This window comes from Myiozetetes cayanensis, unplaced genomic scaffold (assembly GCF_022539395.1).
Source record: "Myiozetetes cayanensis isolate MyiCay16 unplaced genomic scaffold, myiCay2020 scf6-25, whole genome shotgun sequence".
NCBI lineage: Eukaryota > Metazoa > Chordata > Aves > Passeriformes > Tyrannidae > Myiozetetes > Myiozetetes cayanensis.
In genome coordinates, this window is record NW_026087853.1 from 13,371,552 (window position 1) to 13,391,009 (window position 19,458).

At 34.0% G+C, this 19,458-nt stretch overlaps 1 protein-coding gene across 6 annotated transcripts in view; it reads right to left on the bottom strand.

Annotated features, from left to right (window-relative positions):
* PPP4R4 (protein phosphatase 4 regulatory subunit 4) overlaps positions 1-19,458 on the bottom strand; it is a 68,594-nt gene that overhangs the window by 16,850 nt on the left and 32,286 nt on the right. For 3 of the 6 annotated variants that reach the window (XM_050337103.1, XM_050337102.1, XM_050337106.1), the window contains exons 4-13: positions 16,482-16,629; positions 15,725-15,798; positions 15,194-15,300; positions 12,530-12,637; positions 8,402-8,523; positions 7,247-7,369; positions 4,868-5,037; positions 3,741-3,860; positions 2,167-2,244; positions 701-784 (exon numbers count right to left, since the gene is read on the bottom strand). In XM_050337103.1, coding sequence (XP_050193060.1) covers positions 701-784; positions 2,167-2,244; positions 3,741-3,860; positions 4,868-5,037; positions 7,247-7,369; positions 8,402-8,523; positions 12,530-12,637; positions 15,194-15,300; positions 15,725-15,798; positions 16,482-16,629 — 1,134 coding nt within the window. Of the gene's footprint in view, positions 1-700; positions 785-2,166; positions 2,245-3,740; positions 3,861-4,867; positions 5,038-7,246; positions 7,370-8,401; positions 8,524-12,529; positions 12,638-15,193; positions 15,301-15,724; positions 15,799-16,481; positions 16,630-18,935; positions 19,034-19,458 lie in introns of those variants that run through there. The other 3 variants (XM_050337105.1, XM_050337104.1, XR_007631630.1) reach the window with 2 other exon arrangements.

Here is a 19,458-nt window from a genome sequence, read left to right on the forward strand (position 1 = left end):
GTATGTTATATATATCTACAGCTGTAAACATCTGACAAATTCAAATCTTAAACTACATTCCCAACTTCTGTTCATACAAGAAAAAAAATGGATTTGGTGCTTATACTGTTGCAATATCTCAATTTATCCATATGCTGAGGAAGTATGCTCAAAACAGCATCTTGAAGCAAGAAATTTTCTTTTCTGTTCCACCTTACAGGTGAGGAGTCACAGAATAAACCATCATCCAGAGCCACATGTGATTAAATTAGAAAAGTTGGGAGCTGAATACAGATCTCTTAAATCCTAATTCAATGCCTTTGCTTCATGAAACAGAGTTCTTTCTAGCAGAAGTTGTGCCTGAAAATGGCAACCATGGGCAGTTAACACATCAATATAAAAGGATTTGAAATTCAGTATTAGCTATCACTCCTTCAGCATGAAACTAAGTTTTGTTTTCACTTAAGTGTGGTTAATTAGAAAAAGTACATGGATAAACTGTTCATTTTTACATTAAGTCTTATCTTTCAATACTGCTTTTTAATTGTACAGTTTATAAAGTCATCAATCAAAAAAAAACCCACAAAAAACCAACAAAAACTTCATATTTCTCCAAAGCAGAAACTACTCATGAAAGCCTCTTCATATCAAATGTATCTAAACTTTGCTATTACCTTCATTTAGAAAGGCAATAAAAAAAACCCACCATGAGAATACCCACCTTGCTTTCTGATCCATTGTTTTCTCCTCTGTTAGCCATTAGTTCAAGGATTTCAGGAAGGTGACCTACTAGGGCATCTAACACCTATTTAAAGAAAGGCTGCATGAAAGATGTCTGTAAATTAACCCGAATCCATTTTTAATTCTCACCACCATATCCCTGCTGACATCTCTTATGTTACTGCTCTCTCATGTTGAAAAAAAAAAAACAAAAAGGAGAAGTACTGCCGTTGCATTGATGAGGACTGAGATTTAAAACTGTTATTTTAATATAGTAAGTAATATAAGTACTACAGGTCTCAGTTTTGGTTTATGTGATCAGACAATTTTCTAGACTATCCACAGCATACAGTATTTTAGCATGAAGAGTAATCCTTAAGAAAGAGCTATATTTCAGCAGTAGTTAAGAGCCTCAACAAAAACATCCTTTTTTATGTTTGTAATCTTAAAGCCATTTTTCCTGTGTTAAGAAAAAATGCAGTTGATTGAAAAAACAGAATATATAGCTTACATTAACAGACTAACCTTCCTTTCAAATGTTGTGAGACTTGGAACTTGACTAGAAAAGTATGAATTAAACATTCTTTGCAACAATTCATAATGTATATATGATAAAGTTCAAAATATTTGTTATTATTCATATAATAAACATACAGGGATCAAAACAAGGAATTTTTCAAAATCACCAGCTGCTTTAAAGTCTCAACTTTCAGGTGTTCATCTTGAGAAATCTTCTAATATCGGTCAGAATTTCATAAATTGTAAGTAGATATTCTATGAACACTTTTAATTTCCTTGAATACATCTAACAAAAGGTACTGAAAGAAAAAGGAGCACCTGAATACAGAACTCATTTTTCCATGCCATATGCAAAGCTCCTCATAGAAAACAAAAAAGGTCAAGTATTGGAGTAACCAGTATCAGAGGAAATGGTGCTTTTTCATAAATATTTGTCTTTTTTCAATCTAGCACAGTCTCACTATGTTGACTGCAATATAGCTAAGTGATTCATGTCTTATGCAGGTTGCCTTAGGCCAAAACTCTTTCTTATAAATCTTGATCTTTGAATCACACACAACTCTCTTCATCTCCTTTTCCATTGGAGAATGAAAATAAAACAAAGCAAAAACCTTGAATACTATCAACTATTACTTTAATACAGTACGAAAACCAAAACTTTCCAGAGTTTGTAAGGTAATAAATAATACAGCAATTAAAACTATTTAGAATTAATATTTTAAAAGCTAATAAATTCAGTGTGGGTCTACTAAATTCAAACATCTCCCTATTTTCCTCCTTTTTATTCACAGAAGGCTGTCGTCTTTATACAGCGTCTGTGAAACAAAAGTAAAAGCTTTTGATCATTTCAAATTGTTACTCTACTGTCTTACAGCAGAGTTATTAAACATGAAGATAATCTGCCTCAAATGTAACAAGGAAAAGAAAGTTCCAATAAAAATGTATTACCTCCAGTGACTCATCCTGTAATAACGCAACCAGTTCTTTATGTATTGTATACACATCAGAATTTAAAAGCTTAGCAACCTAAAAAATGACAGTAAGATAGCAAGGTGAAACATTCTTTAGTTTAGTCACAACAACACATATTTATTTTACAGCAACCCTGAAGAAAGGATGCAGAAAAATTTGTTAATATCAGTCTCCTAAAGTTGTGTGCTTTCCCACTGATCACATTAAAAATACGCTTACGTAAAGAATATGAGTCAAGAAACAGGTCTGTTATCTAACTATGAAACACGCTTTTAGAATTAACTCTATTTCACATTTTCCAAAAATATTTAAGGCTGTACTGCAAGGCTAGAAAAATTCCTCATGGAATATTCAAATGTTGTACATCATGTGCCTTAGGAGAGTTACCAGTCAGCCTGCGTATAATTTACAAAAGATAAAATGTAAAAATTGGCTTAGCCTGGATTTAGGTTTCCCCAATCTCTCCTTCTAAAGTTTTTACTCCTTACTTTGGAGTTTTTGACTGTGACTCACAAGTCTCATGTAAATTTCTAAAAAACACTAACAGTCCATCTCCACACTGTTAAAAAGCAAACACGAGACAAAACTTGAGAAATGAGATTTTTTGCCATAAGGAATATTTAGATGGTGGTTTTAAATTTTTATTTACATAAGCCAAGTGAAAATAAAAGCTTACTTCCAATCAAGATGAAGCTTTAAGGAAATGGCTACAGTGATCTTATTTTTTTAAAGAAATGACCCACCTAACAGTGAATACCATAAATTACTCATTTTTGGTTGTCACGTGGTTGCCTAGTTATGCTGTTAAAATTAAATCAATGAGAATAAATGTACATTCAGACCACGGTGTCATTTTACAGGTTTTTTTAAATGAACTAAAATACTTTGCTTATATTCAGGCAGTACCTTAATAGTGTTATACATCTCACAAAAAATACTATGTAGAATTAGATATAAATTTTACAATTTCAACAATTATGTTGGATTATCATTCACTAAAAGAAGGTACCAACAGGTAATGATAACTGGAAATCCATCCATCTTTCTTACAACAGTGGAAACAAAGCCATTTGTGCCTCTACTAGTTTCTTAAATATTTTCTGCAAACTGCTTAATTTACCAATTTCCCCAGCAACAAAATGGGACAAAAGCCAAGCTCAAGGACTGAAACACAAGGATTCTCAGTACAAGACTTTGAAAACCTTGAAGATTTTCCTGTATGGGCTTCTATATTCAGGAGATAGTATCCTAATTTCTGGAATCCACCCCACATAGCTAATATCACCTATGCACTTGTACATTTTTTAACTTTTATAAAAATAACTGAGTAGAATTTACATAAACTGAATGGAATTATAAGAGCATATATGCTTTTACATCTGCATAAATTTCCAAGTAGTTTCATATTAAATTGAGCATTTAACTTAGATTTGTTCCACATAAACATCCCTCACAGAAAACCAACATACACCAGTAAGCTGTAAGCCTAAATTAAAAACTAAATAAAATAAAACCACCTAAGTGGTAACAAAGAACCATTGTAGACTTACCTCAAAGAAGCTTATGGCCATAGTATATCTGACAGGAACTTCAGGGTCATGACAAAGGCAAAAGAATATAGAATACAGTTCTAAATGGAAGTTCTTTGGATCCACAAAAACAATCATGGCCTGTGGGAAGATAATGTCCTTTATTAACTATACAGCTGAAGGACCACTCTACCAGAGATTATCAGATGAACTTGAGAGAAAACAGGTTGTTATTTTAAGGAGTAAGTGTGGAGTTTTTGATGTCCTTGTTAAAGCACAGGCATCAGACGAAATCTGGAGCTGAAAACTGAACTGAATTTACATTATCTTCCAGACATGTTGCAGGCTTTTTTCTTATAACATAGACTAAAACCATGAGATATAAACCTTATTTTTATAAATATTGTTAACGTTTCTGTACACTAGTGAAAGCTGCAACTGGATACTTCAAAAACAGAGAACAGTTTAGCAAGCAGCAAAGCAAGAATCTGAATTTCAACATGATTGTGTGTGTATATACCTTGGTTTTGCTCAAATAAGCCAAGAGATGTCTACCTACACACAGAGTCCTTGTCTTTAAAAGGTGGAATAAAAATAGCTGTCTACCGGCTCTTAGTGCAAACACATTTTATTTGAATACAAATGCAGAATGTCAAAATACAAAGTAGATTTACAGAAACATGACTGGTATATTTAAAGACCTCACATAAAATTGAAAAGACTTTCTGAACATGACTAAAACATGAATCCAACCACTCCGATTCAATCTTCAACTCCCTGGAATGACCAGACACACACAGCGAATGCAAAAGTGTAGCTCTAGGTGGTTTGAAACTGGGGACTGTTTTGCAGCCATTTTCTTGAAGCCTTTGTGCTTCAGAATTTGGAGAAAATGTTTAGAAAATAACAAGACAAAGTAACCTCTTAGAACAGCATTCGCTCAGCCAAAACTTGCCAATAACTTTCTGAGGCATTGCAAAGAGTAATCTTTCCAGGTAACTCTTTTGGACAACCTCATTAACTTGAACTGTGCAGGACCTAGCTAATAATGAACAATTTGGGAATAACTTCTCTATCACTCATGCAGTCCTATTTAGTAAACTATATGCAAGACACAAATTATTTAACCTTAACTTAATGTTACTTACTGGGAAATTGTAAGCACAGTTCTTCCTCACTGAAATATACTTCTTTTCCTGTTCCAGAGTTTGAAGTTGTAGTTGATTATCATTGTGTCCATTCTCCTGCTGTAAACCCAGTGTGGAAAGTTTCTTATAAAATTCCAAAAACCGTAAGTGCTGTTCAGGAGTAAAAATGCCTCAAAAAAACAAAGCAAAACAAAACAAAACAACAAACTTTCCTCATTACAAATGCTATTAATAATGTCCCCAAACAAATCCCATTTAAAAATCTATCAAATATGTCAATTCTCCCCCCACCTGGAGCCTAGCAGAGTACAATCAGTACACAAAGTACTCAGAACAAACTGGAATGCAACTATCAAGAAAAATGAAAAAATTACAAGTGTATTAGTAACAAGAGAATAATCAGGGACAGGCTCAACTTTCTGCTCAAGAGAGAGAAGAAAGCTATTAGTGATTGGTACCAAGAAGGATGAAATGCTTAAAACTTTTATTTTCTTTCTTAAATTCCACTAGTATCATCAAGTTCTGTACAATTAATAACTATGACTAAGATTCAAGTTTTAAGTAGAGAAGGAATAGGTCAGTGAATCCTTAAAACATGAGAGGTTTTAAAAATGTGCAGAGTTATATGGGCTTCCTTCCAGCATTCACGAGTATTTAAGTACTAGCTGCTGAGAACTTAAATAATTCAGGTAACAGAACAGAAAAAGGTTGAAGTGGTACTGATATTTAATAGCTGGAGAAGGGAAGGACAAGCCATGTCATTACAGACAAGCAGGTTACTTTCACACTTCTGAAAAAAACTGAAAACACACACAAAAAAATTCGAAAAATCTACTTCTAAATACCAAAAAGCTAACAAAAAAATATCAGTAGCCAACATGGCAAAAGGCAAACTTGTCAAACTGACTTGTGAAACCAAAGAGGTAGTAAAGATCCTGTTTTTCACAAGCAAAGTAAGGGAATGGGAAGGAAAGATTAAGAACTACAAAAGTGCTCCAAAACTGCTTGGAAAAACAACTAAGAGAAAGTTACCCACAGATCACTGATAAGACAGGCAACTGTATAAAGGTCTATCTAGGTCTGGTAATGTTCAGTATTTTCACTGATTTTTTGGATGTTGAGTGAGAGACTTTGCTTATTCTGTATCCTGATAACATCAACCAAGGACCGAGACCACTTCTTCTTCAGAACTCAGAGTTTTAAATGATCTTCAGGAACTGGACATAGGGTCTTACATTATTCCATTAGGACAGCAGTAAGGTACCATGCTTAGCCTGATATGCATTGCCTGTATAGGGCCAGGAAAGAGAAAGACTAACTAGAAAAGTTAGATTTAAAAAAAAAAAAAAAAAAAAAGGCATTTTTTCATACTGAAAAATGTAAATAGCAATGCATCTTGCAAGACACATGAAGTAACCCTTTCACTTTGTTCAGCTGTCCCAAGACATAACACTTCAAGAAAAATAAGAACTTGCCAGACAGAGTTCAGAGGTGAAGAGAGACAGCAATTAAACTTGTCTAACCCAGAGAAAAGAAGACTGGAAAGACATGATAAATACAGGATGAACTGTCCTAACTCTGTTTCTGGAGATAACAGCTTGGCACCGTGGAACAGCCATTTCAAGTAATTTGTAGTGAAGCAACGGTCACTTTTGATCACAAAGGATCATTTCAAATACTGCAAGAAAGATCAAAGGTTTTAAAGAGTCTCAGGAGAAATTATAATGTAAAACCATGATGCTGTGCTGTCCTCCCACATGTAAAATATGGTGGGCATTTATCAAGGAAATTAACAAGGAATTTATCAAGGAATTATCAAGGAAAGATCTGCTGTGTCCAAGTGAAAATCTGAGCACAAATTATGGGCACAAAAATTATGGGTGCAGATTTAGCCTCAGATTTAGCCTCAGCTGCAGCTGGGAAATCCAGATGCCATTAGGTCTCCTTTCTTCCCTGAAGCTCCTTATGGGCCACAGTTTGTACTGTGTCTTAAAAAGGAAATCAAGTGAACACACAAAGTTAACATAGTACTGTTTTCAAAGGTTTCTATTTTCAAAAATTCAGTCATTCAAATCATAAGCTCCAGAGTACCGAAATAAATCAGTCAAACCAATAAACATAAACCACCATGTTTCCATCTCTGACCCTGTGTAAATAAAACAAAATTAACAACAAACAATAAGCAGTTGATCACACAAAGAGGAAATTTCCAAAATCCAGTATTAAGGCAACAGATGATGTCAAACTTTTACTTCCATATTTCCCTTACTAACTACCATTTCATTGGATACACTCAAATATGGATATTTTTCAAAGGGTTCAAATACTCCAATATTCTCCCATTTTTAAGATTTTTTTAAAAAAGAAATTAAATCATACCATATAATCCATTACACAGTTTCCCTAAATGGAAAGATAAAGAAACTAGGATAGATTCATCTGCTTTGAAGGATTTTTCACAGAACGATTTCACTAATGGGAGAACAGTTTGACTCCTGTCATCTGAAAAACAGAAGAAATTTTCAGAGTTATCCATTTGTCAACACTTATAAAAGAGCACAGAGACTGAAGTTATGTAATAAGTTAAGAAATTTATGCATTCTGACTTAAATAAAATAATTGTATTAAAATGTTCAAGTTTTAAAGGGATTAGGATTTTTTAATGATATATCAATAACACAATTCATCAAATAATTATGGCTGAACAAAGCAGAAGAAATATTTTGATAATGTGGCAAAGAAACGCTAGGATATAATTTTGGGGTCATCTACCTTCAAAAATGTTCTTTTTCTAGTTCAGCCATGAAAGCAAAACCCTCACAACCTGAACTTCTAGAAACACATTCCTTAAAAACCTGTAAATAACCCCTGATTGCTTTCTCTAAGCTTTTTACAATAGCTCAGAGCAGCAGTTACAGCAGTCGGGGGTGGGGGAGGAGGAGTGAAGACTGAGAGGTGTGAAGAGAAGCACAGACTTGACAGCATCAACCCAAAGGCTCAATTATTTGAAAATTAGCCTACTATCATACTTACTGATATAAACACTAACTGCTGAGAGTCCATTTATGGTATTCTCCCCAAAACCGTCTTATTTTTTCTTTTTCTACTCCTTCATATGGCTTAAATGCAACAATGTATTGTAGTAATTCATACCAAGTTCCCATACAGTAAATATTTTTTGAGCTAACATTTTGTATTGTGTATTGATAGCATTAAATTAATTAAATTAATAAATACTAGTAACCAATATTCCTTTAATTTATATAGTAATTTTACTCAGTCCATTTAGCCACATTACATTAGAAACTTGGAATACGATAACTGATTTTATTAACAAATGGTTCACCTCCCTTAAAATTTTCTATGTATAAAGCACTGCAAAACATGAAAAATAAGGATATATAAAGGATAAAACAATTTAAAAAATCAAATCAGAAATGTCTGAAGAACACAGAACAAAATGCATTTAAATACAATTATAAGATGCACTAAAGCACTAAGAATTTAGCTAGTGAGCCTAAATTAAATTCTTACCTGCATCAAACATATCAAGCAGATTCACTAATGTCTCAAAAGCTGCAAGGCGGACACTGCTGCCCTCATCTCTTGCCAGTTCTACTAATTCAGGAAGCACCACAGTTTTTGTTAGTTCTGTCCTGCAACGTGAGGCAAGCAGTCAAAAGAAAACTTACAATGAAATAATACTCTACATAAAAACAGAATTCTTTCTTGAAATACTTATTTAGCTATTTTTTTGGAGAGTCAAGAAGAAAAAACTGACAAAGTTCTAAGGAAAAGAAAATTATATAAAAACCTCTAGTCAATCTCAGGACTTTTTTCTTTGCCAGCCAAAGAAACCTGCAAATTCAACATGCAAAACTTTTCCACTAAGAAAGCATTCAAATTAGCTCAAAATAAATGAGAGAAAATGTAGTCTGAAAAAAAAATTAAAGGAGCACAGCTACTTCACTAAGAAAACTCTTCTGATCAAATATGCTCAATACCAAAAATTATTAAGTATGAGCCATGTTGGATTAAAGTGTCTGGAAATCTTGTACTTCAAAGATGAGAAAGGGTTCTGCTTGCCTTTATTTGCCTTGGTAATTACTGGTATTGCCTGTGTGTGTGACAGTCCTGTGAACCGGAATCAGTGAAGGGGCAGCAGATTGTTGTATTAGGGACTGTCTTAGAAATCAAAACTTAATCAGAGAGGTCACGAAGGAGGAGTGAAATACTCTTGACACAGAAAAATTTGTTCCTGGCATTAAGAAGATGAAAAGAGATTTGCTTCTTGGAGCAAAAGTATAGCTTCTGTAAAAGTTACTAAGAAATGTAATTTTCCATGTCCCAGTGTATAACTGATTCTTGGCTGCTTTAAGAAATTAGAAAAACCTTTTCTCCAGCCCTACTATCAAGAACTAAGAAGACATATCCACTATTTTCACTGGGGCTTTTTCTGTCATGCTCATTTTTTAATTTATAGTAGTCTAGTTCCAGTGTTTGTCTGCATTTGAGGTAAGAAGGCCATCTTGTCCTACTCTCATAGATTTTGCTTTTCAATTAGTGAAAGGACCTGAAGCATCACACCTCAAGAATGGGACCTCAGCAACTTCTAATACCAAGGGATCTGGCTCTCAACATTTGTACTGCCCAAGACATAAAACTACAGGGAAACACTCTGACAAAGTTGTACTACATGAGCATTAACCAAGATGACAAAAACGAAACTACGTATGACACTCTGAGCAACTGAGTAGGCAAGGTTTAGACTGTCATTTCAATCTATTAATCACAGTTTTTAATACTGAATTGATCACAACCTCCAGGATGCTGAATTAAAAATTCCTTCCAATCAGATTAAAGTAGTAATAGCTGTCCCTTTTGTAAGTCAATATGAACAATAATACTTATATGTATTCAAATGTTTATAATCAGCACCAAAGTGATTTGCACCTTACAGAGTTTACTATTATTACAAGCAAATCAAGCAGTAGCTTAACAGTATTCTTTGAAACAAATGATTAAACATTCAAATAAAATTACAATAAAATGATGTATCATTTAGTGGTAATATCATTAACTAGTAAAAATAAGCATTTGGACTGTTGTCACATTATACCTTCAACATTTACCTAAACAATACTCATTTCTGTTTAGTTAATTTTCTTTATTTACGTACTACCTATTCATCCTCAATATGAAACACTGAAATAGCTTTCATACTGAAAATACTCCATGTTCACAATTTCTTATGAGATTAAAGCATCTAAAGCATCGGGAAGGGATTAGGTAAAAACCTCAGAGAGAGAACAGTCTATACAAAGACATTCATGCTAAAAATAAAAGCTGGTGAGGAAAGAATCAAAATAAAATACACAGGACAGACCACTAATTGATAACAAAGTATTTAGCCCTATCAAACCCACCACTCTAAAATGGGGTAAATTAGCAGTAATACTGTCCTTTACCACTGCTTAACACCTATCTTGTTTTAAAACTTTCATCTCCCACATAAAATAAATGAAATTTAGTTGACTGTAAAGACACTAAACAAATTTAAGAAAATTTTGGTTCCAATATGGCCACTTAGTATAAGACATAGCCACCTTGTTATATATGAAAACATCTTTTTTGCTTCTTCTTTAACATTGCTTAGCATATGTTGAACTTAAACTGCAGTTGAAGAAGGACTGAGGAAAATAATACAAATTCAGTTATTATTAATATTATTATTAATAACATTTAGTCATTATTTTTACACATACATAAATGGAGACAGCATCTCAAATAAGACATCAAAAAAATCTCATGGGATTGAAGAAGAACAAATTAGTAAGAGAGGAACGAAGGTGACTGACCTAGACAAAAACATACAGCCTAAGAATGGTCACAGGAGAAAAGTGTAGGACTACACCCTAAATTAAAACTCAGAAATAGCAGGGAGAGGGGAAATAGATTTTTAAAAAATTGCAAACATGTTTCTGTGGATTTCCATTTTCATGGTATCAAAAATCCTCCAATTAATACGACAGGTAGAACTATCTTGCCCTTCAAAACTCAGTAGTTATGGAATAAAAACACCAGGGTACTCCCCGAAAATAAACAGAACCCTCTCTTTCTCTCATCTTTACTGTCCCATTAAACAGAATTCAATTTTGTGATACATAAAGATACATGAGACCCATGCATACCGTAAAAACCAGTGCAAGTTCAAATTATTCAGTAATTCAGTTTAGTAAAAGGCATGTTAAATTCCCTGTTTTACAAATATCAACAATATTGACAAATACTACCTTTCTTTTCTATAATCACAAGTTCTTTTATATTCAAAGCCATTCAGTGCGGCAAATGTTAGAATGATTTATCATGCTAAACTACATTTTGATATAAAAGAGAATAAGTACAAAAACAAATGAGCAACATTACTGAGATGAGTCATAACACATCCTCTGAACTTCTGCAGGACAAGGAGCTTGCAGAAGTGCCTAAAGCATACATATAAGATTATTTTGTAAACAATAAACCCAAGTTTTTCTAGGAATCTAGACATTACTAACCTGCATGACCTTAATAAAACAAAGTCCAATTAAGTACATGACAGTAGTGCTTAGTTCTTGCTGTGAATTCCCTATAACTGAGTAAGCTAAAACAGTCCAAACATACATTTTTCCAGTAGTCCATGGCTGAGAGGTAAATCACATTGCTTCAGGAATATCTGGTGGTTTGTTTTAGGGGTTTTTTTTGGTGTGTGTTTTTTTTTTTAATAACTCAGAATCTAAACCACAATATAATTCTCCATTAAAAAATAAATCATTCCACAGCTACAGAAAGGAATCCTTTTGACAAACACCTGTACTAACAGACTGAAGTACATACTTATCTTTTAAATTACATTTCAGTTTCAGCCTCCTCCTTGAACTTGCTCACAGATTTACAATTTTAATAAACAGAGGGTCACTAAAGGTCATTAGCCCTTTATAGACCTCATAGATTACTATGCCTACTGTCTAACACAGGGTAGAGAACCTTACTTGATAACTTCTTCAAGTCTGTGGGAGAAGTTACAGCTTTTTTTACTCCCTGACACAGTAACAGGTGCACAGACCTCCAACTTTTAAATATTTTTTCACTAAGAGACCAATCCTGTGTGGGTAGTTAACATGTTCATTATTAACATAACTTCTTTATTAAAATAAAAACTCCATACTTCCATTCCTACACATGAATATTGAAGGCCTTCAAGCTTAGAGTAAAAGTTGATACTGAACTGAAATTTGCTTACAAAAGCAATTTAGCATCTTTTCTCAAAAAACTGCACAGTAATTATTATAAACTGCTAACACTTGCCATAAACCTCTTCCATTTTTAAATAAGGCAAATACCATCCATGGATAACTGAGATGATTTCAAGAAGCTATAGATGAAGTCATTCTTTACAAAAAACTGTCAGTTTTATGGTTCAGCAATTTTACTGTAAAAGAAAAATCTAAACGTGGAAAAGAGTCAACTGCCAACAGCCAACCCCTAAGAGCACATCTGTGCACTCCAAATTCAATAGTCAGTATGCATGAATTCAGCAATTTTAAAAGGAGATTTAGGTTCCCATTAAATATTTTAGAGAAAGATTTTGCATTTAGACTCAGTTTGGCAAATTGCACTCACCCGATTCCTCGAGCCACATGTTCCAGTTGCCGACACATGCAAGTTCTAACTTCATATTCCACATCCTGGCACAGTGATTTCACCAACGGAAGAACCTCTCTTTTAATACTAAAAATGTGAACATTTTAATTAATATACAGAACAAGAATATGTAAAATCCACTCAGTAGTGCTCAAATTTTACTCATACACTACTTGTAATAGTAACTTTAAAAAAATTTATCACACATGGTAAATCATATTTCTGAGAATTTGCAATTATAAAAGAATACTGTACATTGGACACAAACATATGCTATAAAGAAACAGGAAAAGGACTATTTACTGTCATTATAATTTTGTCATGTTTCATCTACTAATTTTTTTTAAACTACAAAAATAGTAGGCAGGCTTAGAGATGTCCTCAATTAATAACCATCTTCATTAGAATTTTTGAATAGCCACTGAAAGAATAAAAGGAATTACATAAAGGGAAGTGAAAATCCCAATTAAATGTCTGTAATACCTCATCTTTGGTATGCAGGTATCACCAAAGAGGTAATTGAGAAGAAAGGAGAAAAAGAATTTAAGATTAAAAGCTTGAGTACTGCAATGCCTTTGTGCAAGTAGATCAAGTATTCATGTTAAATCAATGGCAAATATAAAATAAAAATTTTGATTTCTATTTAAGTAAAAACACATACTACAACTTGGCATTATCAGCCATTGTGTTTCCTCTCATTGCCCAAGATGCTGTAATGAGTATTCTTAAAATATCTCTATATAAATCCTTATGCTGTTGCAAAACTCATGAGAAATAATATGCAGTCACAGACAAGCAAATGTTCAAGCCAGCCTGCAAAGTCTCCACTCATTCCAGTGAAAATTAATTTACTTCTTATAAAAAAGTTTGGCCTCAAGTTTCAAAAATTGTACAAATTCTTGGAAGTTTGGCATTTTAGAATACTCTGAAGTAAGGGCTACTTAAAAAAAACCACAAACCAGCATCTGTAATTAGCTGTTGGAACTCTGGAACAGAGGGTAGAAAAACTGATGTTATTTGACAAGGTCAGGACTTTCTCAATACTTTGTAAAATAACCTGGGATTAGCATGAAATATAAATGAAAAGTTTTTAATTATAGTATAAATTTTACAAGGAAAAATCATGCCATTCTGAAGAAGAAAGTGAAGATATGCTTATATATTGTCTACTCCCGAGGACAGGTATGTCTCCTGGGCCTGTACCAAGAGCCTTCCTGCGAGGGGAACGAGAGTGTGTCACAAATCTTAGTCTGCCACACTGTAAACCTGGGGACTGATGTCTCTTTTCAGCCTTCTGAACTGCACTCAGAGCTCTCTACCAGATGAACAATGTGTCCCAGAAAATTTTCAGCCATCTTTTTAACACGTAGCTGCTGAGCAGAAAAGGAGCTATTATCTGTTCACTGAAACGAGGGGTTTCCTACTTCTGAACAGCAAGGAATCATATTAAAGAAACACAACAAAAGAAAGTATGATTATTACAGCTACTACTTAATACTACTATATTCTCACATAAGATTCCAAGCTACCTGCAAAGTCACTTATTTTCACAAGAATGTAACTTCAAATAAATAAATGGGACCGCTATTCTGACAGAATTCTACAAATTCAGAATATAAAGACTTTGAAGACTTTGATAACCTTGTCAAAAAAACACTACTCTACCATGCTCATTAACATTTTCATGTCCAAAAAGCACAGTGTAAACAGCAGATGACGATGCAGATAGCTTCCTTTTGGTTCCTTCTAGTTCTTTTTTATTGAAGAAAAAAACCATATTGTAAATAAATTTATTCCTAAATTTCTGGTCACATCATCCTGTTGTTCTTCATTTCTATTATGCTGAATTCTTAAATTTTGGGGCAGATCAAAATCATTATTAGAGAAGACTTTCTCAGCTAGACACTGTTTCTGTGCATTTAGCAGCCCTCAGTGGATTTCTTTTGTAATTCCAAATCAGATGTGGCCAACCTCCTGGAAACACATTGGGTGAAGTGGCCCTAGTGTCCAGGGATAAACTGTCCAAGGAATGTACCATACCAACTTCCATACTGTACCAACTGCTTCGGGCAGGTAGGTTAGTCAGATTTACTTTTATCATTGCTTCCCTCTTCTCCTCCACTCTCTAAAATCACAGACACTGAATCTGAGGGCTTGATACTATAAGGGAACAACAGTGGTTCCTGAATATATCTCCATATAAGTGGGATAGAAAACAAAAATTCCATATATTAAATTTGGTTAGATAATAAAAAGAAAGGAACAGAATTCTTTTGTTTATGACAAGAAACTCTAAGGTAATGAAGTTGTGTTTTGTCCCTGAAAATTGCAGAGAAATCCACTGTTTGGCGTATTTTCTAGTAAGAAAAATTATATGAAAGAATGGCATGAAAAGCATATCCATTCAAACCTGTGAGAGAACATACAAACTGAAGTTATGAATTGATGAACATAAGCATCTCTGAATATGCTTGTTACAAAATGAACATTTTTTATTAATAATTAATATCCAGATAAATGGATCTATAAGAAGAAATCGTTTCATTTTTGCAACAAGTCTACTTTTCTTGCAGTAATTTTTGTCCATTAACAAAGAATACTGGTTTATACTATGGAATGAAAAGATATTTTCAGTTTACTTACATATGGACTTCAAATTTGTTAGCTACTTTTCCCATGATTTTACAACTAACTAAACGGGACTGAACTGATGGAGAAAGCTGTGCTTTGGAAACAAGTGGATTCAGGATCTATGTGGAAAAAAAAAAAAAAAGAAACATGAACAAAAGAATTGTGAGCATAAATAAAGTATTCCTCTTCTTAAAAAAAGCTAGGAAAACATATCCCAGATGTCATTAACCTTCTCATGGAATTAATTAATACTAACAGCAATGATGCCCATGTACATTAATAGTCTACTGGAAACCTGATTTCAATATTCAGTGCTACTATAGAATATTAAATGCCTATATTGGCACAAACAGCATTTTATGACTCAAATCACAGCCACAGATCCTCTATCACATTCTAGAATATTCCTCTCTTACAGTATGTTCATTTTGCCAGGTACAGAAGTGCCACAAATCTTACAGAAGTGAATAAAATGTGCAGGGAAATACAATCTTTCAATCTTAATCTTACTTTTTGTTAGCATAAGTGAGAGATTATTATTACCTCGTGCCTGACAGTTTCTTTTGGTAAAGCTTCTATTACAGCAAGAAGAGTTTCTAACCATGCATTGCTGACACCTGTTCAAAAGAAATGGTTATAATTTATATAACCCATGTTACATTGTACATGCAACAAAATAGACATCAGTTTTACAAAATTTGTTCTAACTTCTCACAGACATCTCTTCAAGGAGCTATGTACCTAGAAGTCACTAAATTAATGTCTAAAGCTTCAAGCCAAGAAGTAGGATAGGTGAGAAGCAAATTCTGTCCCCATTTCTTGTACCTTTTAAATTCCTGTATAAAATTAATAATGCTCCTGTTTGTTTTCTAAAGCTAATTTCCCTCATTTAGAAGCATTTTCTTTCCTTATGTCCACTGAAACTTTCTAGTTTTACAAAATGTCTTTTTTTTTCTTTGTATTCTAGAAATTAAGAAAAACTAATCAACAAAGAAGAAATGCCAACCATCCTCCCTCCAACTTTTCAGCCACAAAATTTTGGTACTTCAAGAGAAACTCCAAGCCAGTAAAAACTTCGGGATTAAGTCCTTCAGTCAAAGTGGAGTTGTTCTTACTTCAATCAGAATTACATTTAAATATTATTATGGAAGTGGTCAGCATGCAAAAATATTTCACTCATGCAAGTTTAGATACAAAGTCACAGTGACTGCACTCACTGCTTTACCCAGTATTGTATGGTCCCTAAGGAAACAAAACATATAGAAGTCATCAGTCAGCAGAGTAGCCGTACAGCTCTGACCTGCATCTCTGTGTTCCAGGTTCTGGAGAATGATGTGTAGGAAGGAGTGGGAGTATGTATGAATGGACACCGACTCCTCTTGCAGAACAGTCAAAAATGAAACAGCAGCTGTTAACTGCATTTCCACTCCTGCAACATGCAGAACCTCCTGTATAATTACAAATTATATCAGTATAAAGCATGAGGCAGAAATGTACTGAAAGAACACACAAATTTTTGCATTCACTTTTAGAATTAATGTGCAACAAGTTGGGTAAACTACAGAATTCTCTGTAAAATTATTTCTTCTCTTAACAGCAGTTTCTTGCAGATATTAGATTTTCTTATATTACAGCATGAATAAAAGTTAATTATAATATTTTATTTAAATATTTTTTGTGACTTCCAGTTTCATCAATGTGTATGTGTGGATTGTTCAACTTTTCAGAATGAGAGGTAAAAACAGACCAGCCAACAATTGCACTTTCGCTGTTTATGCACATGAATTAAAAAGAAGTACTTCGTTCATTCAGTGAGAGATACTAAAATAGCAGAAGGCAACCTAAATTTCATCCCTTGACAACTAACATGGAATGTAAATTAAAAAGCACATATATATAGTCCTAAGAATAAGGCAAGATGGAGTAGAATATTTATCTAGCTAACTCAATATTTCTAAGCTTTAACATACAAGAATATAATTAATTAGGCTGTCTTTAAAATAATCAATCTGAAAGTTAAACAAAGATAATAAGGGGATGAAATATTATTAATTTTGTTGAATTAAACAAAAAGATTATTTGTATTTTAAATTTCAGATTTATGCACAGAACTTCCATGATGCAATCTATGACACAGCATTCATTGTAAGTAGTAGTAATTGTAAATATCTATCAGCTAGGTGAACATTCCGTTTACTTCTCTAAATGTATCTATTTCATGAGAAAATAAAGAGTTCATTATTCTACCACTAAAGTATTACACTCATTCACAAGTCACTCCAAACTTTTTGTAAGAGTTTAAAGCCCATACTTCTTACATAACATGTTATATTTATGGTTTTTGTTTCTTTTTTGAAGGGCTTGAGATGAACAGTGCATTCTCAGATCACTTGCCAAAAATAAAAAATAATCTGTTCTTTTAATTTAAAATAAAAATAAGCCTAGATCAGATTACAAAAGTATTCATTATGCACCTAAGTGTATGGATGCTTATGGATTGGACAGGTGCACTGTTTGCTGGGTTGAAAACTGGCTGGATGGCTGGGTCCCAAGAGTGGTGGTGAATGGAGTTAGATCCAGCTTGCAGCCAGTCACAAGTGGTTCCTCAGGGCTCAATACTGGAAACAGTCCTGTTTAATGCCTTTACTGATGACCAGGACTAGGGTCAGTCAGTCTGCAGATGACACGGGGTTGGGTGGGAGTGTTGATCTGCTGGAGGGTAGGAAGGCTCTGCAGAGGGATCTGCACAGGATGGACTGACGGGCCAAGGCCAATTGTATGAGGTTCAACAAGGCAGTGCTGGGTCCTGCGCTTGGGTCACATCAACCTCGTGCAGCAGTAAAGGTTAGGGTAGAGTGGTTGGAAAGTGGCTTTCTTCAATGAAAGGGTGTTCAGACATTGGAACAGGCTGGCCAGGGAAGTGGTGGAGTCACCATTCCTGGAAGTATTCAGAAGGCATGTGGATATGGAACCTGGGGACACGGTTCAATGGTGGACATGGTGGTACTGGGTAAACAGCTGGACTCAATGATCTTGGGATTTCTCCAACTTTAATGTTTCTATGATTCTAGGTATTAAATAGCAGAGGAAATTTGCTGAGAAAATGGTTTGTAAAGAACAACGGAGAAATTTTTAGTAGATTTGGTAAAAAATGAGAAGCTTTCATTCCACAAGTGTCAACTAGTTTGTATGTGAAAATGCACAATTATTAGTCTATCTGATTTCAAGGAGAACCATTACTTATCTCTCAAGACCTGTCTCAGTTTATGGTCACATTTATTTCTAAAAGGATTCCCTGTGTCATTCCTCCCCTAAATGAAAAAAAGAAACAGCACTGAGCTGTTACCAGCAAGTGTTATAAAATATCTGCATTCAATAGCCATGGAGACCACCCTCTTATTTCCACAGCCTACCTCTGTCCTTGTTCCTCCATTGGTATTACATCCACAGCCAAGAAAGAATAAGGACACCTACCAATTTTGCATTTTGAATATTTTTGGGATCAGAATATCTGTCCATACTGTTCTGGGATTCTGTCTCACACTTGTTCAAAAAAACATCCCCAAGATAATCAAAAGCACTATCTACGCCCAGCAGATGCTAACAGAGACCAGAAAATAATGGAGCAGTGCCAGGCTAAGAGTTGGACTTGATGAACTTAAAGATTGTTTCCAACCTAAATGATTCTATGATTCTCTGAATTCAGTTTTATGTATGTATTTGCTTTGTGCGCAACACAAACAGGGTTACTTACCAACAAACAAAGTTTCCAAATAGTCTCCTCCACAGATCCACACAACTCTGGATAGTCATGTGTGAGAACACATTCTCTGGATGTGCCTCCTCATGGACCTCGGGAGACATTGAAATGTAAATTTCTAGATTGCTTACACACCTGTCTGCATTGATGTCTGCACTCAGAACTGCACAGTTCTGCATTCTCAAAATGTATGGGTCTCCTCTTTCCATTTTCACTTAAGTTGGATAACTTAGATTTAATTAACATAAATCTATTTATTTAGAAGGTAACGTATTTTTCTATACATGGATACTCCACAGATTTTCACTGCAGGAAAAATGCTTTTCCTATCTTATTGAGACAAGTATATTTAACGGAATTTTAGGTATCAGCATGTTCTTGACTGTTCCAATGTCCACAACTTAAACTCAGGCATCAAAACTTGCAAAATTTAGAAAGCCTGGTTTATTCCATTAATTGTAAAAAAAGGAAATTCACCACTAGTTCAAATGCACATTCTGTCCTGCAACAATAGAAT